This window comes from Saccostrea echinata, unplaced genomic scaffold (assembly GCF_033153115.1).
Source record: "Saccostrea echinata isolate AGI-Se365-2 ecotype Australia unplaced genomic scaffold, CSIRO_AGI_Sech_v1 ptg000003l, whole genome shotgun sequence".
Taxonomy (NCBI): Eukaryota; Metazoa; Mollusca; class Bivalvia; order Ostreida; family Ostreidae; genus Saccostrea; species Saccostrea echinata.
This window is the reverse complement of record NW_026889752.1, coordinates 10,963,530-10,987,947: the sequence shown is the minus strand read 5'-3', so window position 1 is coordinate 10,987,947 and position 24,418 is coordinate 10,963,530. Positions and strand designations below refer to the sequence as shown.

Sequence of the window (24,418 nt, the reverse complement as noted above, 5' to 3'; positions counted from 1 at the left end):
GACTGATCAATAGAACGATCACATTTTACATTTCAAATTTCTATGTGAATGGCGAAGGGGGTTATAGATTTCGGAAAAATATTTGAAATAACCCAGAAATCAAGAAGATACATTGATTAAGGTATGTAAATTCTACTTTGTGTGTTCAAAGTATCATTCAGTAATATTGATTTATTTGTATTTTCTATTAAAGTTACATAGTGAGTCAATAGCATGTGTTTCTTTTAAGATAATTGTATCACAAAGCTAAAGATTTATGAGAAATAGGAACAAGGCGAAGTTTTGAGATCTAAACTGCACGGTAAAAGCAAGAGAAGACTGCAAAATGTAAGTGCCGGAAAAAGAATAGTTGTATCTATGGCGTGGATGTTATCGTCAACAAGGTAATGTGTCATATTTTTAGCGTGAAACTTGTAAACAACATTGAATTGGAACAGCCCATAGTGAGGAATAAATTCTGATAACCTTTTATGAAAATTATATTAAAATCCTCGGTCATCCGACATTTATATCTATGGAATTGACACCATGGTAACTACCTTAACTTTTCTGCGCATGCGTACCGAGGAAGAAGTGAGGCAATATTTTCGTGTTGTGGCAAACTAAAATTATTTTTACTTATATTTTTTTCCATAAAAGTATATATATTTTTTAGGTTTGAAACCTGTAATTTTCTGAAACCTAATACTTTCAAGAATTTTAATTGTATAAAATTTGCATGTGTTTTGCAAAAATTCTACTTTTGTCAATTTTCCCGTTTGTCCGTCACGGTGACACTTTAAACAATTTAAACTGAAAATTCCAAACCATTACAAAAGTTGTTTAAAGGATTATAATTTGAACAAAAACATCAAAAACTGTATTTTTATACTTGTAACTATCTGGAATCTGTGTATTTATTGATAAAATTATCAACTTCACTTTTCCCATTTAAATTTTCCTTCACATATGCATCTACAATGTTAGAGGATTGTCAAGGTACAAGCCCACTAAACATGATGAAGTTTAAATATTTTTTCCACATATGTTTTTAAAAAACCATGCAAAAAAGTTTGTCAAATCAAACTTCAAAAATGTTTATTATATGATTGAATATTCCCTAGCTCTCTGCTTGGCTAAGATCCAACATTGTGAAAAAATACTACTTTATAATCACCGCATGTAATCATTCTGATGAACATAACGATTTATTTTTTGCTACATTAAAAGAAAAGTACATGTCGATCGGTAAAATCCATATAGATAAAGATATTTTAGTTTGAGTTATTTCACTTGCATCCGATTTGCACTCGCGTGGATATATACATTCAAGGGGGGGGGGGTACATTAGTATCAATATGCTATCGATCTTTTCAACACAAAACGAAAAAAGAAGACTGTCGAAGATATTCAGGATGTAGCTTGGTTTGCCTGAATTAATGTCGCTTTTCTGATAAGAGGTTCTGGTCTATAATTATAATGAAAAAATACCCCGATTCTAGATCTGACATTGGTGTAGTTTGGACATTTCTGTCATTCAGTTTTGATTGATGTTAATGCGTGTGCAATTTTCTGGACATGTAGTTTTCAAATCAATTTTTGCCAAAAATTCGGATTTTAAAAAAAACATGCACGTTTTAGACTATTCGTGTCAAAATCCATCTTAACCATACCCTTCTATCAAACTTAAATTTTTCATGTGGGTGTTTTTCTTTTCTTTCTTTTTTAAAAATATTTTCATTACATGTAATAATTATTTCTTGTTATTGAATGAGAAAGAGTCATTGTGAATCTGAATTTTAAAAACAGTTGTATGTTTTATTCAGTTTATAAAATATTAAATTGTGGAACAGAATAATTGTTGACAAATTTAATTTTGCACGCTATTGGTTAATTTTAATGTTTAATGTAGTTGGACGCCTATCATAGTCAGATATGTCATGGAAAAAAAACTCGAGGAAGAAAATTACGCAGAAAGCATTTAGTTGGAACGCAGTTAGTGCGCTATAGATTTAGATTACAGTTGCAAAACAATGACGTCGCTTATTTCTATTGTGACGTAAAATTCTGTCAGATTGCATAAAGGAGGTTTTTGCTTGGAACGGCAAAATTAAATCAAAAAAGAATCTTCAAAGTGTAAAACAATTAAGAAATGAATTTCATTTTTGAATTCATTTCTTATATTTACATTATTTTTTCTGATGATTTGCCACAAATAACGCCATTCAACTGTCATTTTTAAAGCAAAACAGTTTGCACTATAGTGTTGACGTCAAGTAAGGTATTATGACGTAACAATGGTGATATTCGTGCCCATCCATGGTAGTTCATGAGAAAATGAACTGTATTCTATTTTGTAAAGAATCATAGGGGAAATTCATTGGAAATGTAAATATTAACTGATATACCATTTTAAAAAGTAAAAATTATACATGAATCACTAGCAACATAAATGAGAGTCAAGTATATGTGCTTATCCATTATGTCAGGAATGCTACATTTAATTGATTTTTTTTTTTTCGCCTCAACATGGAAAAATCACTTTATGATTCTTTGCTTGCTATTTTGGAAAATAAAGACTATAAGGATTTTTTTTACTAAATGAATCTGTCAGGTACGGGCTTTTTCTGTGTTTCCGATCCATATATTTAAGATCAGGAGTACAACACTTTTATTTTCAAAAAGATCCGAGTTCGATGACGGAATGAATTTTTCTCATACTACCGAAGTATTCTATTATCAATAAGAATCTATTTGACAGTTTATTGACAGTTTTATTATTGAAATTTGTTTTCCCCCTAATTTTATAAACCCAGATTTGTTTTTAATCTTTTTAAATTTTTTTTAATGAAAAAAACTCTAAAGTTTTAAAAATAAAATTCAAGTAATTCGACAACAACTTCATTTAACAAGACACACGTTCTATTGTAATTTATACTTCATAATTTTATTTTTACTCGGATGCTCTTAGTCAGGAGTGCAAAATCTAGAATTTCGATGATCAAATATGAATAAATGTTCAGAGAAAAATTGATGAATTAAATGATTCTCGTTGACCTCAATTGCTTAAAATGTTTGTAACATGAAATAAAATTTCTATAAAATTTTCTTTTCCAAATATAATTTTAGATAATTTTGGACACAAATGTCCTGTCACATTATGATTGTGTAATATATATGTGTATTATGTATGTTACTTAGTGAACCCAGGGCCCCAACCCTGGCACTATTATATACTTGGACATGTGATGGGGCAATAAAAAATTTAAAAAAAAAAAAATTGGACACAAATAGGGGAAAATTCAAGATACAAAGCCAAGTTTAAACAATTCTATGCAGTTCAACCATGAAGTAATTGAACTGTAATATTGCACAATTTCGTAACAACTTTATGTTGACAAATGTGTTCAATAGTTTAATTGTTTTAAATTTTACTATAGTCATGAGTGTATTGATACTGTTTAATATAATATGAATGAATTTCATCTCTTTACTAGAAAATAAATTGCAGAATATACCGTATAGAATGAGACTGTCCCAAGTCATATATATTTCTTTAAATGCTTCTTTAAAAAAAAGAAAAGACGGAAGTGCAGCAAAAAAGGTAAAACTAATAGGATCACTGCTTTTACGCTACAAAACATAATTATATCAAAACTGTTTATTCAATTCTTTTCATAAGCATAACATCTTTCGAAAAAAGAAAATATTACTATATCCTTTAAAAAATCCTAAATAATACTTAATAAATTTAAACAGGAATATCTATCTATCTATCTATCTATCTATCTACCTATCTATCTATCTATCTATCTATCTATCTATCTATCTATCTATCTATCTATCTATCTATCTATATATATATATATATATATATATATATATATATATATATATATATATATATATATATATATACAATATTACGTTTTTATTGTGTATATTGTCAAAAATTAAGGGGGAGTGCATTGGGTTAACCAACCAACCCCTCCCCTTGATTTTAAATTGTTAAATTGAATAATCATATTCTATACGATGATACGGTTATGGCATAAAAAATTATAGTGGTCACATGATGATAAATATAGGTTTATACATGTATCATATATATTTTTTACATCATTTTTTTTTTTCAAATATATACATTTCATCTTTGGGATTGCTGAAACATTTGTCTAGGTTATTTATGACATTTCTGATAGTCTACAGCTTGATTATCTCTGACGTTTAGTCAGTATACATGTATATACAGTCCCTGAAACGTTCTACGTTCCCACTTGAACGGTGAGCGAACGCTGAACGGACGCTGAACGAACGCAGAGCGAACGGTGAGTGAACGATGTATGAACGCTGAACGGTGAGCGAACGCAGAACGCGAACGGAGCGCAAACGCGAAAGCAAAGTGAACGGTGAACGAACGGTGAACGCAAGATGAACGATGTATTCGGAATGCCTCTGATCCTTTCCTTGCATTGAAACTATTTTGTTGTATTATAATGTCAGGTGCCAAAAAAAAAATAAATAATAAATAATAAATAAGTAAACCAATAAATGAATGAATGCACATTAAGTTTTTAATCACACGATTTTTATCGCATTAAAATATTGCAATTGTTGCCGAACGCTGAAGTATAAACAAATCAGAGAAAACTTCTGACTTATAGAATGAATTAAAGCGGTTGTAACATCCATTCATATATCTCCGTGTCAGGGCGATTTCGTGTAAAGTAATGAAAATTATAAAGGTCAGTGGACGTTTTGCATTTATGCGCTCGTATTTTAATTTTTTTAATACCATAATATATTATGTGTCATTTCTATTTTCATCATCATGGGCGGATACAGGATTTGTGATTAGGGGGGGCGTGGATAACTTTGTTCAGGCAGGGGGTTTGGGGGCCGCCTTAAGGCCCCCAGTGGGTCCAGGGCGAAGCCCTGGTGGGGGCCCAGGGGGAGAAGCCCCCGGAAGCACCTGGGTTTTCGTGAATTTTTAGAGTAAAACCAGACACAACAATAGTGGTATTGATTAGTTATGTACACTACGATATTTCACTTTTAAAAAGAAAAAACACATACACACACACACACACACACAAACAAACCAAAAAACAACGAACAAACAAGATCAGATTTTTAAAATAGCATTTTACCTGGATATACAAGAAGTCACAAAAATCAGAATGTTTTTCAAAGTACCGTGGTGTAATTTCGACCGATTATTTTTTTTTTTATATTTTGATTTGTTCAAGTATGTCACTGCCTATTACATGTATTACGCTCAACTTTTACTGGATCCTTTTTCCTTCGGAATACCTTTTATTGGTCAGATTACATTGTATTATATGTATTATTCGTCCTGTTATAAAATTAATGTGTTCGATTAACAAGATATGCGTGTTGGGTAACTTCGACCGCACAGGGGATATTTTCGATCGATGTGCAAATATAAACCTCTAATTTATAAATATATATATATTAATTTAAATTATTCTGTTGTAAAACATAAAAGATTGTGAAAAAATGCTGACAAAAAAAAAAAAGAAAAAAAAAGAAGAAGTAATTTTCAAAATGTACCTAATTTGAAGACATTAAGTGCACCAGGTGCCTAGAGACTGATTTACCGATTTGTCAAGGCATGCTACAAATGTATATATATGCGCAGGCATCTAAACCGCATGTAAACAGATGATTTTTTCACTGTTACAGAACTAGTTTGTATGGAGAATATTCTTGTACATAATACTTATCCTAATAATTTTTTTATACGGACGGTGGTCATGATTTTTTTCTGGTAACAAATAGCATTGCGTCTTTTTCATTGGTCAAAATGAGTTACCCGCTGACGCCGTATTCATGCATGGATAACTTCGGCCGATTTCTGTTCAGCTGATTTGCATTTTATTTGTAAAAACTAAATTCTATAAATTAAAAAGGTGTGAATTTAAGTTGAAAAATTAAACATAGTTGATAAATTTCACGCCAGGAATATCCACTGTGTCTTTCTATATATACAAGATATTTTCAGAGGTGATAAACTGATAATTCCCCGCAATGGTTTGAAAATACACGTCCGTAATTTTTCGGGCGATAAATTTTCTTCTTGCATGTAATTTTCCAGTGAAGAAATAAATTTCGACTTTTATTATCGACATTGATTTGTATATGAGAAATGCATTTTCTTTCTGCATAAAATACATGTAGATGTATGTACACTATAATGGGTTATAAACAGATTATTTTAAGGTATTTGTGAACGGTCGAAATTAACCAGGTGGTCGAAGTTACAACATCCTAACCTATATCCTGACGTTAAATTCCATTTATATGGAAAGATTATGAGATGTGTGTAATGAAAAAAGTCTTGTATCTATGTAAGTAAATTACACCATTTGATAAATAAATACATCAATCAGTGGACGGGTTTGTAACGTAGACCATCTGATTTTAAATTCATTTATTTACCTTCGACCAGCCTTTAAATATTACAGTATTTTTTCTTGCATCATGATAGGAAATTGACAAGTGCAGTCTACCCTTCCGGTTTGAATAATTATGAGATAATATTCATAGCCTAGAGAATGCAAGGTTTTCAGACTTGATTTTTAAGAAAACCGATACTTAGTCATTAACTAAAATTACCATTTTTTAATTGACCATTAATTATAAAACCAAAGTATGGCATTATTAATATTAGTCATGTCATACTTTGAAAATGTTAGGGGGGCGTGCGCCCCCCACCCCCCACCCCCCCCCCTTAATTCCGCCAGTGCAAAGTATGGCATTATTAATATTAGTCATGTCATACTTTGAAAATTTTTTGGGGGGGGGGGGGGGGCGTGCGCCCCGCCCCCACGCCCCCCCCCTTAAAACCGCCAGTGATGATGATTTATTGAGCAGACTTCTACATGTATATGTAGATCGCCGTGGTTATACTCGGACAAGATAATACAAAGATACATATTCATATTATTTGTTATAAATTCAATTTTCAGAACCTGATATTTAAGTAATATGCTGTTATAGTTTTTTTTTATTAAACAGACAAATGAGAGAGAGAGAGAGAGAGAGAGAGAGAGAGAGAGAGAGAGAGATTTTAGCCCCCCCCCCCTCCATTCAGGCTTTACTAAATGTTTGTACCTATATCAAACAACAACTCTGAATTTTTTTTCTAAATATATCAGACAGTGAAAGTAACTTTTTTTTATCAACAAATCATATCCATTTGTTTGACAGCCATACTCGTTTTTATTTTCCTGCTTCAAGTTCACACGAAGTCCACGTGCTTGTCCTGTCAATCAAAATCATTCGACACTGTGGAGGTGTGAAAGTTTCGTCACATCGAAGACGAAGTATTTCCAACAAGTTATAGCATTTATTTTTATCTTTTTATCTTTTCTAGATTTGATCCCAACATTTGAATAATAAATGAATAAAATACATTGGGCATTAACACTTGAATTTGAAACATACTCTCTGCCAATTTCAAATACCACCGCCGACACGTGTACATGTTGAACTACTATTGTTTTGTGACTTTTTTAGATGCATGTTTGTTTTGAGACTGGAATTTTTATTCTAAAAAAGACCTTAACTTTAAAAAAAAAAGTTAATTAAAATAATCTGGAAATACAGTACTGACTAAGTAACCAATCTAGAGGGAAAAGCGGGGGGTGGGGGGGGGGGTTAATAATCATATGGCAAACATATAAAGTTACGGTGAAGAAAGAGTTTTTTCTCTATAACTGTAGACTTTACATATTATAGTAGAGAAAATTCTGTAGTGCAGTACATTTCAAATAAATGTTTCCTTTAACCACACTATCAATTTAATTCGCTCCAAAGATAATAAATTAACAGGATATCCGCAGTACTATGTATAACTCTCAGAACTAGTTCTATCATATTTTCTGTAGTAATTGAAAAAAAAACGTGTTAGAAATAAATATTTCCGTAATTTTGCTGCGTTATTATTTGACTTGGATAATTATATCACCATTAACGATTTGTCGTCTTTAGAAAAACAACAAAATGTTGCAGTACTTGAAGTATTTGCACATTACCCTTAGTTAAATTTAATATTTCAGCATCGTTCTACATAGGTATAGAATGTGCTTATAACAATATTTATTTTCCAGAGTAATTTAATAAATAACCTAACAGCTAAGTTAGAATAATAAACATAAAAATCGTAGATATTTTTCAACATGAAATAATGATTCTTCAAACACGATATGTTAGTTATTAAATTAAAAAAAACTGTAACTCCTTCCCTACAAAAAGATAAGTCCTTTCACTTCGGAGTTCCGAATGACAATGAAAACTGAACGATAGGTGAACGCTGAACGCAAGGTGAACGCAAAGTGAACAGAACGAAGAGCGAACGCTGAACGCTTTGTGAACGGTGAACGCGAGCGCACGGTGAACGGTGAACGCAAAACTGTGAACGGAGAGCGAACAGTGAACGCACGCTGAACGAACGGTGAACGCACGCTGAACGAACGGTGAGCGAACGGAAAAATGGGAAAGTAGAACGTTTCAGGGACTGTAATAGTGAGGGTTTTTCAAAGCCTAAATACATAATCACTGCCCATATGCTCAAAGAATGTATATAAGAAAAATTACAAATTCCCTTTTTCTCTCAAGAATTCCTCGCCAATGATAAATTAATTTTTTTCAAAAGTATAGACAATGTATTACAAAAACATGTTCCTTCTTAGATTACTAGATTTACTGAAATCAATAATACAGAACAACAAATATCGTAGCCGGAAAATTTCCACTTCAGAATGTTTCATGAAACACGAGAGAGGTTTAATTTTTTCCCGGAACTGTTTCGGGATTCTTGAATAAGTTTCAAGATTATGCCTAGGTGTAGGTTATATTCATGTCTTATAATAATACACAATGAATTGTGTAATTTTTGACATTTAAATCGATCATGCTCACATGTTAATTTAGCTAGCAAGCTATTTAATGATTTTGATAAGTAGTGTGCATAAATTTTGTTAGAAAACAATCACAGTCAAAGATTCTATGAAAATGACATTTCTCTAGTAAGAATTAAATACGCAAAGGATACTTCTTACATTATAAAATATATTACCTTTTTTTGTAGTTAATTAAAAATATAATTTCCTCACAAGAAGGAGAAAATTCAGTGATTTAAAACAAAACACAGTTAAAAAGAAGACAGTGCCTTATAGATTTTAGAAGTAGTTTGTGTTGCAAAACAACGACGTCGCTTTTTTTTCTGTAACATAAATACCTGTCAGGTAACATGAGGGGAAATTTGCGTTGTACCTCTCATATATTCTTATTCCCTTTGTCAAGAGCCATTTAGTATTCTTCTGAGAAAATGTTCTAGATTCATCGTCATCCCCTATTATATAATTATTCAATATCTTTTAAAAAGTTGAGATCCACACCGCTTTACTAGATATATTCACCCTATATACTTACGTCTAGATGCATTGAGTATTCTTTAGTTTGAAAAGGAAAAATGAATTATATTTTCATCGTATAAGCATATTATTTAGACTATCGCCACAGTGCAGAACTATTTCATTTATCTAAATTTCATAGGAAAGTGTATATCAGTTATAAATCTAATATAATAAAGGTTTTAAAATGTTAAATGTACACATGTATAAACGTTATATGATAACGATATCTAATTATTTATACAGATTAAGATGCATATGATGGCCAAAATTTTTAACATTCAACTAAAAATATATTCCATGTATCTGTATATTCTAATACTTCGCTTGCTGCCATTGCCTCCTGCATTAATGTTGAATGTATATAACTATTCATCTGAATAATGATAATGAATTACATATAAAGAGGCTAAGGTTGAAATAAAGATTTTTTTTTATCAACAGAACTGGTTTCTACAGAGGTATTTGTTACAATTTATGCTTTCCATGCTACTTTAAGGGGAAAATTGAACAAAACCTAGGGCAATAGAATTTAATAGTTATAATTCCTTGTACATTTTTGTACATATAATTATTTTTATTATATGATGGAATAATTCCAGTTTCTCTGATTGGCTGAGATCCAACATTGTAGAAAAAATACTACGTTATGTTTACCTGCACGTGGCCTTCTAGGTGAACATCAAGATTTATTTTTTCTATATTGGACTAAAAATAGATCGGAAAATTCCAAACTCATACAAATAGTTTTTGAAAGTTATTTCACTTGCACCAGACTGCCACTCAGGTGAAGATAACATATAAATGTTATATAAATGGGATATAAAATCTGGGGAGGGGTGGTTGTGGGGGAGGGGGTCTGCCCCCTCCCCACTCCACACATACGCACTATTTTTCTTAACGTAAATTTTCACTTTAATTTAGTATAAAAATGTTCACTGAAAGGCTGGACCCCCCACAATAACCCCCCGATCCACCTACCCACAACTCCCGAAATAAAATTTAGAGTTCGGAGAATTCTTTTTTTTTTTTTTTTTTTGTTGAGGTGCGTCATTAGAAAAATGACAGACTGAAGAAGAATAGTTTTACTCTTTTGAAATTTCTTTAAAAAATATATCTCTAGCTCCCACGCGGAAAAGCAATTCTAGCTCTCCCACACTGAAAAGATTTCCTTTTACATAGACAATTATCCGTATGTTATTGTGCTTTATGGTAACTATGATTAAAAGGTAATCTTCTAAGTATCAATGTGCAGCCTAACATTTTTCTTAAAGCTAGGCATCTTGGTACCAAAGAAAATATTCTTAATATTATTGATGATTGATTTTCTCGCTTGAAGCTCAGAAGTTCTGAATCTAGCTCCTTGATATATTTAAATTCTTTTTTAACCTCCATATAACCAGTTTTAAATGTGAGAAACCTGTTGTCTTCAATATTCAGGCATATGACGAATGAATTTCTCCCAAATGTCGAGTAATGGATTGATAGAGTAAAGGACATTGACAAAACCGTACCTATTAATCACTTGATTCAGAATTTTGATAACACTTGAGAAAATAGAGAAGGTATCTGATTGTGGTTGAAGCAGCATTGAAAATACATGTGTTTGTCCCGCCCGCTTTCTCAGAAAATGAAGATAATTTGAGACAAAATACGACCATGGAAATAACTTAAAAGCATTGAACGAGGTTCACTGAATTTTGCATATTAAACATTTCCATAATTGGTTTAATTGTGTTGCTCAATGTATGATGTGGTATAAAAATAGGGATGTTTAGCCAATTTAGATTTCACTTCCTTGTACAGAGTAAAGCGGAAGGAAGTCTCTAAGGAGGAAACCATTATCAAAGAGTTCCACAGCTTAAGGTTCATTCACCCCTCCAATAAGAGAGATAACTTTCAATGGAGTAATTCACTTTTATTCCTTTGTAAAGTTGTAAAGTTTTAAAAATTTTGCTCACCAAGGTATGCTAAAATTGTGTGTTTTCCAATTTTGACTCAGATTTCTTTTCGAAAATTTTTAGCCTTAAAGTAAAATTTAATATGAGTGAACAGAGGGATGTTGAACCTTAAGGGCTGTGCTCACGTGCGCGATTTGAGAGACAATGCAAAATTGGCAAACAATTCATTCGACATTTTTCCATGGAACAATTCAATTAACCATGCTGATATTTTTGCTGTTGTTTTTCGAAGGAACAGATGCATTGAACTGTGTAGGGTATGCATTTTATCCATAGTAGAAATTTTATCAATCAAAAATTGTTGATGCGTGATAAATTGATCGGATTTTAAGTCTATTTTGGAAGTGTATTATCAATTAAAAGTTTACTCAGTAATGTCCAGTCAACTAACCATCAGGGGACAATTTTTTCTATTTTCAACTTTTATTGATGAGATCAATTTCTGTAAAGATTATTATAATGGTCAATATGCTAGACCCCAGGGGTTTAAAGGGTTTTTATCACGTATCTAAATCTCTTTAAAATGAAACACTATTATATTATTGAAACATATAATTATCGTTTAATTATGAAATTATTTTGAAAATGATCGTAATTAGACGATATAGCGCCCGTGATATAAGGCCCTCGAAGTAAAAATCTCCACTAATTAGACAGGGGTCACGTGGTACTGAAACGTCATAGGTGTCAATGGTCAATTAGAACTCGTAAAGCTTATCATAAGATAAAATTATATTGAATAGATTTTTACGTTTACTTGCCGCTTAGACTCATCTAAATTATTAACAGTTCTCTTCAAAATTAATTGCATTAATTTCCTATTATTATTATTATCATTATTATTATTTTGTAAAACGTCATTATTATTTGTAAAACCTCATCTACCAAAAAAAAAAATATATATATATTAAGCTTGTCCTTAGTTTACCTTGCTTAAGATATTTTGTGATTTTTGTTTTGTCTAAAATGTTAAAAGTTCTTACATATATATAAGAATGATTTATCACGAAGGGAATATTTTGCAGCATTATATTTTTTGGTCTAAGTCTTAAGTTCATTTGTAAAAAAAAGAAAGAAAAAAAAAAAAAACCTTAGCGGATTCTTTACCCGTTTTTAATGTTGATGAAGTGGTGTATTAAGCTTTTTCGGTCTAAAACAAAAATATTTGAACATTTGGATATAAATGTCACTATGTCAAATCAATAAAATAATTTAGCATTGACTTCGTATTGCTATATTTAACTAATCCCAGTTCTAGGATGAGATCATTTGATACAAGATAATATATTGATGCTAAGCATCAAATCGGCCACAAACTTTTCACGTGCTAACATGTAATCCTGAATATATCACAAATATGTGATAAAGATGCTGATGATTTCTGCAGATGATGGACATCACAATAACCACAAAATAATTGAGAAGTGTCGAAAAAAAATAGTCTGGCGTTAATTGTGTCATTAGCATTCGTAGCAAGTTCAAAACAAAGTTAAAATCCGAATCTGACATTTGGACCCTTCTTGGAAATAAAATCCTGGATCCAGCTAGGTTAGGTAAAAAATTATAAATTTAGAGAGAGAGAGAGAGATAAAATTTTCAGATAAAATGGTGTCATATATAAACTTTGTTTCTTCTTTGTAGAAGGAATAGAGAAGTTGAGTGCTGTACAGGTTATAAATGGAATGACATCACTGGAAATTGCAGCACAAGTAACTTCCTTTTTTATTGAATATGTCTTTCTATATACATTATATTGCATAATTTACAAGAAACATTCATTTTTGAATTGATCAAAGATTAAAAGGTAATGCAAATGGGTCGCAATTCTTTTATTTGTTAAAGATTACAGCGAATTAAATAAAATCAAAGGAAAAAAAAGCACCGAATTTCATCCACAATTAACGGAGTTATAGTCTCTTATTGAAATACAATGTATATGTATGAAGAGAAGATGGAGTCTCTCTCTCTCTCTCATTGACGTAAATTAGTCGTGCTTTCCTATGCTAAATTACATCCTGCCATTTAATGTATTTTTCAAACTTTAAAGTCAGATCTCTGACAAATAGTATACAACATGTACATGTAAGTGCTTACACACCAAAAAAAATTGTCAGTAAAGTATATAGAAATATTATATTGTAAACGTCTGTCTCCCGTGAAGGTCGTTTTTATTCCTGACAAGTATAGAATTTTATAATGGTTATAATAAATTCAAGGAAAAGCAGATACGATATAGAAAGCGATTATGATAACCGTTGATTTGCGATTTATTATTATAATCTTATTTAAGGTATTCAATGTATAATGAATGGATTCTCAAATTTTTTTAATCATTTTAAACTCGTTAAAAATGCATCGCTAGATAACGATGGTAGGGAAATGAACCAAATTCATATGACTGATAACAAGAAAGAAGCTGGCCATTTTGCACCTTAAAAGTTTTTTGAGGAGTTAATTTTAATTTTGTCAAAATACCTGTGGTAAATGGTTTATTTTATTTCATATTTTAATAAAGAGATTGCTTTTTTACAATATCTTAATAAAACCTGCGCTGTCCATAGACTTCAATGTAAAATTCAAGGTGAAATTTATTTGATAATAATCAAAATTTTGTAAATTCCTTTGGTGGAGTATTTTTATTTAATAACACTTTCAGAATGCTATCATGGTTAAAAGTATCGGACCATTTATTTATAAGGTACAAAATATGGTCGTCATACATTGAATACCTTAAAGTTCATCAAGTGCTTTAAGATTATCGTAGTATCGTAACTTTTATTAACTACAGACACACAAAATATAAAATCTTTTTCCCAAAACGGGTAACAAATTTAATTTGAACTAATACTACAGTTCCCTTAAAACTTTGTTTGTAAAAGTCACTACAAAGTAAAAGAATCGCTCAAAAAAATCAGCGTAACATCCAGTGTTTTCTTAGCATTCTAAATGGTGGTCCATGTAGTGACGTCACAGTGGCCAAATGCCTGAAACCGCTCGATTCAGAAAATCGCTCAGGTTTGAATTGGGGTTTTTACCTGATATCTCCGTTAATTGTGCAAAGATTTTGATGTGTTTTTTCCCTTGGGATTATTTTACCGTAATCTTTAACATATAAAAAAAAATGCAAACCATTTCTATTACCCTTTAAATAAAAGGTAACAGTTAAATTCTACATTCATTGTATTTGAACTGATATTCAATTGACCCTTCTAGTCTCCTCCAAGATATCATTGACGTTAAATCTGTAATATACATTATTTGTTTATAAGTTTATTAATTAAACATAAAATCAATTTCTTTAGAGTAAAAGTGTGCACAGTGCCTCGTGACTTTTAATTTAATTTTTTTGAATAATATTTCCTGTAAACTGTCAACTGATGTTTATTGTTCAATTATATTTACTAAATACTGAGAATAGATGAGGAAATTGAAAGCTTATACGTGTGAGTAAAAATAAGGAAGTATTTTTTTTCTAATGATTAAAGAAGATACAAAAGTTAATTTTGATACCAAAATGAAATTGATATTGCAGCATATTAACAAAAAGCTTTAATACATGTACAGTGTATGTTATAAACCCCCAGGTGTGTAAACGTACCATTACCCTTTCTAGCCTGGCAAGTACTTGTTTATGCGTTTAAATTTAATGTCCTTCATATAAATTTGTATTTAAAACTGATTTTTTGGCCTCATCAGTTTATGTAATTTTCTTACCATATTTAGAGTGTGATCCTGGTTACTTCGGCATAAACTGTACCGGCCAATGTAGTCCTGGTCGATATGGAGAGGCTTGTGCCTATCAGTGTGTTGAGTGTGAAAAGACTGAGTGCAATGTTTCATTTGGGTGTCCAGTCACCATAACAGGTAAGGTAGCAAGAAATGTACAAACTACAAATTATCTGTCCTCAGATTTTCATAAAATGAAGATCAATTTGTCACTTTTTTTAGCTCACATCGACGAGATTGGGGATATTTATGCTATAAACCCCGTTTTGGTGTCGGTGTCTCATATTTTAATCTTTCTTTTTTTTTAGCAGATTTATTTCCATGCTTCTTTATGCCTTATATTGACCAGAGTTGCATAGATGATGTATCTTTTATGCCTCATTGTTCCCAGTCAGGTACATGTGATGCATTTTCGATCAATATTTTCCTGAACAATGACAATGTTTTGCTTTTGGAGCAGGTGTAAATTTTGGGAGGGGGTTAAAATCTAAATTAAAGCAAACTTGCACTACCAAAATTGGTAAGGATGTTAGGCCTGACCTACATTTTTTGGATGAGAAAGCCAGTATAAAATTTAAGGAGAAAGTCAAATTCAAGGTAAATATAAGCCTGCCCTTGACCAAACATGTAGTGCAAACTACCAGGATTGTTTGTATGCTAGATATATGACTGATATATCCAAATGACTGAAAGGGTTAAAGTTTAAGATTAATAAAATTCTCAACAAGTCCTGCAAAAGTCCTCCAAAAAATCCTTGATGTTCTACTGATGCTGGACACCTGAACTATTAATAGTACTTGACCATAAGTGAGTCATGATTTCTTTTTATTTTTCATTAAAAGTATCAATGAAAAACGCCTTTTTGAAAAAAAGTTATTTCAAAGTTATTTGTAGTACAATATTTATGGCTGTAATATTACAGTGTATAAAATGGAGAATTACTTGTAGATTCTTCACAGAATTTCAAGGTGATTACAAACCTCTAAGGCAAAGTTGAGTTGTTATGGCACAGAATTGTAAAGAAATTATGGTACCTTGGGATTTGAAATTCTGACATGATGAATTCTTAATTCAATCTCGATTTCCAGTGTAAAAGATTTCTATTAGCATATTTCAGGAAAGGAAAATTTGAAAAATTCTACATAATTAAGTGAAAAAAATATGGAAATCGGAATTAAATTACCCTCTAAAGAAGTTTTTACAAAAATCGTGTTATTGTTCGCGGACTTTTAACATAACTTTTTTCCCTTAATGTAATATAATTATATATCCAAATTATATCCAAATTTACAAGACATGTTTTGACAATAAATTAGAGAGATGTATATAAAATTTTTCAAAAAAATTACACAATTTTTACTGTTTTTGAGGTCAGTACGGTGATTTAGATCCTTGAGCCTGAATGGCGAGGTGAATATTGATATTGTACTTCGAAGGTTGCTGAATCATCGTATTGACCGAAAAAAGCAATAATTGTTTAATTATATTATTCATTGATTAAATGACACAAACTCGTTAAGTAACCCATGCCAGCTTACTTGTTTACATTAGCTGAAGCCCTAGCCAAACATAATGGGAGACACAGAGTTTAAAAAAAATAACCAGTTGTATTAATTTGGGATTTAAAAATCTATTTTAGGTGCAATGTAGAAAAAATAAATGTCAGGCACTTAAATAGGATCGTTTTTAGAAAAAATCAAGATGTGTTTTTGAAACACTGATGCCCCCGAATGGCAGCTTGAGGCAAAGGTTAAAGTTTCTCAGATGCAAGTCAAACTCCAGGTCAAGAGATCAAAAATGTTAGTATCCAAAGAAAGGAATATACCTGTGAAATTTGAAAGCCATAGCATCAATTGTTCAAAAGTAATGGCGAAGGTTAAAGTTTTTTAAAAGTAAGAAAAACGTCAAGGACAAATGGGCCCCAAGGGAAGGTCTTGTCACAAGTAATACACATGTTCGTGAAATGTGAAAGCCCTAGAACCAAACGTTCATATGTTATGGCCAAGGTTTAAGTTTTTTTAAAAGTAGGTCAAACTTCAAGTTCAATGCCAAAATTAATGGTATCCAAAGGAAAGTCTTATCACAAGGAATGCACATGTGAAGTATGAAGCCCTAGCACCAAATGTTTAAAAGTTTTGGCCAAGGTTAGAGTTTTTCAATAGTAGGTATAACTTGAAGGTCAAAGGGTCAAAGGTGTTGGTATCCAAATGAAGGTCTTGTCACCAGGAATAGACATTTAAATATGACAGCCTTAGCACCAACCATTTAAAACTTATGGCCAAGGTTAAAGTTTTTCAAAAGTAGGTCAAACTCCAAGATCAAGGTCAAAGGGTCAAAGTCATTGGTATTTGAAGAAAGATCTTGTCACAAGGAATACAACTGTGAAGGTTGAAAGCCCAAGCACCAACTGTTCAAAAGTTATGGCCAAGGTTAAAGTCTCATAAAATTTCGCAAAAGTGGGCCAAACTCCAAGGTCAAAAGGTCAAATATGATGGTACCCAAAGAAAGGTCTTGTCCGCAAAAACTTTAACCTTGCCAATAACTTTTGATTGGTTGGGGCTATACCTTCCATATTTCACACGTGTATTCCTTATGACAAGACCTTTCTTTGGGTACCATAAAAATTGACCTTTTGACCTTGACCTTGGAGTTTGGTCAACGGTTTGTGCTAGGGCTTTCATACTTCACATGTGAAATCCTTGTGAAAAGACCTTCCTTTCAATATAAAAGAACTTTGACCCTTTGACCTTGACATTGGAGTTTGACCTTCTTTTGCAAAACTTAAACCTTGGCCATAACTTAAATTGTTGGTTCTAGGGCTTTCATACTTCACATATGTAATTGTTGTGACAACACCTTTCTTTTTATACCAACAAATTTGACCCTTTGATTTTGACCTTGGAGTTTGACCTACTTTTGCAAACTTTAACCTTGGCCAAAACTTTTTAATTATTGGTGCTAGGGCTTTCATACTTCACATTTGTAATCCTTGTTACAAGAGCTTACATTGGATACCAACAACTTTGACCCTTTGACCTTAGAATTTGACCTACTTTTGAAAGACTTTCACCTACGATATAACTATTGAACGGTTGGTGCTAGGGCTTTCATATTTCACAAGTGTATTTCTTGTGAGAAGGCCTTTCCTTGGGCACCATTAATTTTTACCATTTGAACACTTGACCTTGATGTTTGACCTACTTTTGAAAAAACTTTAACCTTTTCTATATTTATTCAATGGTTGCTTCTAGGGTTTTCATATTTCACAGGTATATTCCTCGAGACAAGACCTTACTTTCGGTACCAACATATTTGATTTCATTTTAGAAAGTTTAATCTTTGTTATGAGTTAATTGCCAGACGGGGACATTAGTGTTTCACAAACACATCTTGTTTGTCCAATGTAGAGAAAATAAATCCCAATGTTCATCAGGATTGTCACGTGCAGGTGAACATTTTATAGTATTTTTTCTACAATATTGGATCTCACCCAATCAGAGAGATAGGAATCATTCTTAATAAAATTATGTAGTATATACTGGGGAAAATCCCAGAATAAACTCTGAAAATGATGGGGGAAGCAGAAAATATGTCAAAATGGAGTCTTGCATCTGTATGTAAATAGAACAGGCGGTTAAAATTTTTGAATGATAGAGACTCTGTATCAAACGAAGACGATTTGTGAGGAAACGGATATCTGTAAAAATCAAGAGTTATATACACTGTAGTTATGTCAGGGAGAAATACGCGCCTCGCTGTTGCTGGTGTTATGCGGTAAAAAAGAAAATATGGACAAAAGATATATTGCTACTAGAACAATTGTTCGCAAAATAAATAGCAAGTGATATAGAAACTTTTGCAAAACGGAGTATTGGGCGAGACTGCGTGAAATGCATAGGGAGAGTATTTTTGAGAAACTCATGACGCTATGTTTTTGACTTTACAATGTTGTGTGCTCTATGCAGTATGAATGGTTTCAAAATATGCTGATTTTAAAATTAAATACCATTATTTCCATTTAATTACGTGGAGTGAACATTCAGATATCAACAAAATAATTTTTCCTTCATATGATAATGTTCTATTTAAATTTCTTCATAAGAGTACATCGAAAAATGGCATGGTCCGTGAACTTTTCCAGCAGCCCTCGTATAAAGTAAAAGAAATTATGACTCACGTATGGCCACATACTGGACATTTTCCAAATGATTGATTCTAATTCCAAGAATTTAAAAGTCCTATATACAGGGTGTCCCAAAACATATGTTACACTTTCAAACTGTTATAAAATTTTAATAACTTAAGTTACATTAATGAAATTTACAACATATAACAAAATTGTTTTAAATTTTTTGTCAAGCATACATTTGTCACAGTTTCCTAAAATCACTAAAACTTTCTTTGGAATAACATATGTAATTTTACAATATATGTTCCAAATGACGTCCCTTTGTCTTTAACATTGTTTGAACACGATTTCTGAAGTTTTTTACCACAGCTTTACATGTATACACAGAGATTGATCTTATTTCTCGTGTAATAGCTGTTTTTAGGTCCACTGTTTGTGAGGAAGCAGAGTACACTCTATCTTTTAGATAATCCCAACATTATTCAGATGCAAGTGGGCTTCATCAGAAAACCATATGTCATCTGTTAAATTTTCAGAGTCAGGTCTACTTAAAATCCAATTGACAAACTCTAAACGACTTCTGATGTCTATCTCTTTCAAATGCTGCATTACACTTATCTCGTAAGGAATCAATTTTAATTCAAATTTGAGTATTCTATGAACACTAAGTTTACTAACGGTGCCATTTAGTTCATGCAGTACCCGTCTAACTGATTTTTGTGGAGTTTCAGTAATAACTCTATCAATGGCATCAATGTTCTCTTTGGTACGGACACTCCTTGGTCTCCCATACCAGAATTGTGTCTTGTGTCATTTATGGTGCCTTTAACCTCAAACTTCCTCACAAGTTTGTAAATTAGCATTCTGTTGAACACTTTCATTCCAGGATGTTGTTTTCTCATGGTTCTAATGACTAAAGTAGCAGATTTACACTCAAAGTAAAGTTTGACAATTTCTACCAGCTGTTCACATGAAGGTTCCATCTTAAAAATGTGATGTCATTATGACGTCATTATTACCTGACTATTGAACAGAACTCCCGAAATTTTGTCAAATAAAATTTATACTAATACACTAGATGTTGACAAAATATCTTCATAATTGCTTTGGGTTTGATAAAGTTATAGATGATTGAAAGTGTAACATATGTTTTGGGACACCCTGTATAATGAGCATTATGCATGATGCATCTAGTGATGTTGCACTACCAAACATATATCAGATGCTGGATTTGACCTACATATTTCGGAAGAGTGACCAGACTAAAGGCGATTAAAGTTAGGAGAAAATTCATTTGCAAGTACATTTTTGCATATAACTATCACTCTTACTGTGACGAAACTTGCCTGAATGATGCATCTAGGGCACTGATGTATACCACCAGACTTGCTTTGGATGCAGCATTTGATCAACATTTATACATGATTAAATAGTTAAAAAGTATTTGACCAACATAATTTTAAAGTAACTTTTAAGGTCTACCCAGATAAGACTTAAATGGGTGTTACATCAAAAGGCGTATTACCAGAATAATTATTTAGTATTTGGTGTACGTCTCTGCCTTACTTCAAGTCAAAATTGTTAACCTAAGCTTCAAAATACATGTACATGTATTTGATTACCTATGTTTAAATTGCCTTCTTCACTCTTTAGGAAAATAAGAAAATTTTATATAATTACATGTATTATTTGATTACCTATGCTTAAATTGCATTCTACACTCTTTATGAAAAAAAATTGTATTCAAAATTTCATTTTCACGTTCGAAAAACTTAAGTCCAATATTACTTTTGACAGAAAAAATTCAAGGCATCGAAAACAGAAACCATGCCAAAGAAGAGAACGCAGTGAATATTTGGCAAATGGTATCCCTTGGCTTCTCGGTTGGAACATTTGCAGTTCTGGTCATAGTATTGGCTTACAAGTATACCTACAGAAACTGGATCAAAGTCACTGCCAATCCTCAAGCTGAAAACAATACGAAGGCAGATTCAAACTATCTGGCACTTAATAATATAGCCGTCTACAGTGGAATGGCAAAGGTTCAGATAAACCTCAACACATCGGAGAAAAATTTCACCGTTATCCTAAATACTGATTCAGAAGGAACAACCAACATAGAAGCATTGCGTCGATTGGAAAACAGTGAACCCAAAAGTCCATACGCTTTGGAGGCCTCTTTGAATGGAAATGCAAAAGTTTATGAAACTCTTCATTAAATAACATGTTTTCCAGGCCGCTGAAATATGGCCGAAATATTTCATTATCATTTCACCAGGGATACGTATTGTTCATGTAAAGATGATATCTGAATTATCTAAAATTTTACTTCGATCCTTCATGCTTTCAAAGGAACGAATTGGATATGAACATCTTGTCAATTTTGATGACAGAATATCCTGTACATCTAACATCCACGTCCGGAATTGTTTTCGACGGTTCTAAGAAAGATTTGTACAATCATGTATTTAGTTTTAAATTATCCGAATTCTAAAATTTATAATGTAACATTTGTACTGCCAATTGATGTAGATCTTTGCAATGTAATTATTCTACCGAGAAACGATGTTGGGGCCTTATTCTAATGACTTCACAGATTTTGTTTGTATAATAAAAAATAAATACATGTAAATAAAATTATTATAATAAATTCTATTTCAATGTGTTCCAATTATTTCCTAGGCTTCTTGCATCTTTGAGGATTGAAAAACAAGAAGTGGATGAATGAATTATTAATATAGTATAATTCACCTTAAAGGCGAACAAGAAGTGCAAAATGCCTATAGATTCAGATATATAAAATCATATTCCATTTGTGGATGAAGTATTTCGAGCATTAAGTTCTCATTGAAATTTATGAAATTATGACAAACAAAACTTTTCAAAGGAAAAAAAAATTCTCGGTAAAAATTATTCTAGTATTTAAAAAAGGGAATGTGGTGTTCTTGGGGTTCGAACTCTTGCAATAAAAAGCCCGAGTATCATTTCCCTTTCATACTAACACGCTAACCATTACGCTACACATCTCCTGATGAATTCTTGCATTTAAATCATGTTTGTAATATGACCCTTGACTAAATAGACTTAAGTATTTCTCGGAAATATACGAATGTTGTGTCATAAAAATTTCAAGGTAAAGTGAGTCTTCGCTCTATGTTTTTGTTAACCCAAAAAAGTATATTTTTATGCAAATTTTGAGGATAAGCTTTCAAAAAAAATGCAGCAAGAACCCACTCATATGGAAAAATTGCGTTATAATATTAGAAAATGGATCCTTTTTGCCCTCTTTGGTGTGTGTACTATGCTATTTCATAGACAAATAATTTCAATCTCTGTGAGATTTTTGCAAATTGTGGAGATTCTACATTGAATATACTGTATATACGAATAAAACATTTATTTTATATATGTTAGGTGAAATTCAAGGAAAATTTTGTTATAATTGAGATTTATTATTGTCGCAACATATAAAGGCATTTCACTCGTTTTATTTGCCCACCTTCTTTGAATTTTTTAATAAGCAACCACTTTTTTGTCAGAACAGATAACTTATTTGTCAGAACAATTACATATTTTTTTCTTGGCTTCAACACCATACTATCGCCTTCAATTCCTTAATTGTAAAAGTAATAGCTCTCATGAATTTTGTAAATTAGTTAAAGATAAGATTCTGAAATTACTCAAACTATTTGCTAACAAGGTCATTATAATGACCCAAACGTTTTCGAAATGCTAATTTTGATTTAAACTGTTGAAATCCCTGTACCATCAACTTATTTGTCAGTATCCTGCCTAATTTTAAAAGTTGATAGTACCCAAAGTATGTTCTAGCGTACTGAATAAGTTTTGAGACATAAACACTATATGCAGGAGATATTGGGATATTACTACGTAAATATATGTTAGAAGTTGACAATGGAAATGCCGATTTTGAAGTCATCCTGTTTATCAGATGTTTTTGTTGTTATTTGAACGTCTTAAATCAGTAAAATATCCCAATGGGAAACTACTTAAAAGTTGTTTTTAAAAATACAAAAAAAAAAAACGTTTCCATGGCAATGGAAATTTTAAATATAGGTAAAAAAAAAAAAGTAGCAAACCTAGTGTTGCCGATAATTATTTCTGTGAAATATGTTCAAGCCATCTGCGAGGTCATTTATGGACAAAATTTGTCAATTTTTATTTGTAACCCATGGCAACCGTGGTAATTTAAAAAAAAAATCTAATGCACATTTAGAATTGCTCATCGTCATTTTTGGGAAAAAAGTTTCATTACAGAGGAATGCCACATCAGAATTTTATTTCATAGATCTTTTAAGTCATCCCTTTTAAACTATGGTTAAAACATTGAAAGACTGATATTACCTCTTAATTATTTTATACGATTTTTTTTTTTTTTTTTTTTTTTTTTTTTTTTTTGCATTTGTTCAGAGGAAATGAAAAAAAAAATGCTTTATTTGCAAATAAGATGCTTTATGGTTTAACATTTGCAGCTAATACATGCATTATATGAATGTCTAATAAATTATGCAAAGAAAGACTGAATAGATATTATAAATTTTTAAATAAAAATTATTTATGAAAGAAAACATATTATTTGTGAATATTTTTTAAACCTATGGATAAAATCTTCATAAAACTAGTCACAACTATGAAGACCATGTTAGTCAATCATATTTTTATAAGAAATTGAAATTAAACTGCAAAATTTGAGAGAAAATAATTATCTTAATATTTGGACCAATCCCGATCAAAATCAAACTGATCCCGATTCATAAATAAAATAATAATTTATTGCCTTCTTTAAGCGTTTACTATAAAGAAATCTATTTGATTGTCAAGTTCAATTACTTTTTAACCTGTATTGACTTAAACAAACTAGTATTCTTGTGAAAATGTTACATATTTCTAATTATTATAAAATTCTGGTTGGGATCAGTTTAATTTCGATCAGGATCGGCCAAAAGGGCAAGGTGCGTTTGGTACAAAATTCGGCCCCGTGTCAAAATTAAATAATGTTCCTCAAAACTCTTTCAGAGAGTATATATTTTCATGAAATTATCAATATATGCATGTACAAAGCTTTATTTTTTGTTTTATATGTACGTAAAGGTAGCATAGTTTACGATAACGTTGCGATATTTTGACGTTGCTTTATGCGACGTCATGAACAAGAAATTAAT

At 31.4% G+C, this 24,418-nt stretch overlaps 1 protein-coding gene across 1 annotated transcript; it reads left to right on the top strand.

Moving 5' to 3' along the window:
* The first annotated feature begins 11,568 nt into the window (after positions 1-11,568).
* LOC133178575 (uncharacterized) lies at positions 11,569-21,890 on the top strand. The gene is made up of 4 exons (XM_061313289.1): positions 11,569-11,637; positions 13,022-13,089; positions 15,104-15,244; positions 21,033-21,890. Exons 1-4 carry the CDS (start codon positions 11,582-11,584, stop codon positions 21,452-21,454), a joined length of 687 nt encoding a protein of 228 aa, XP_061169273.1. The 5' UTR covers positions 11,569-11,581; the 3' UTR covers positions 21,455-21,890.
* The last annotated feature ends 2,528 nt before the right edge of the window (positions 21,891-24,418 follow it).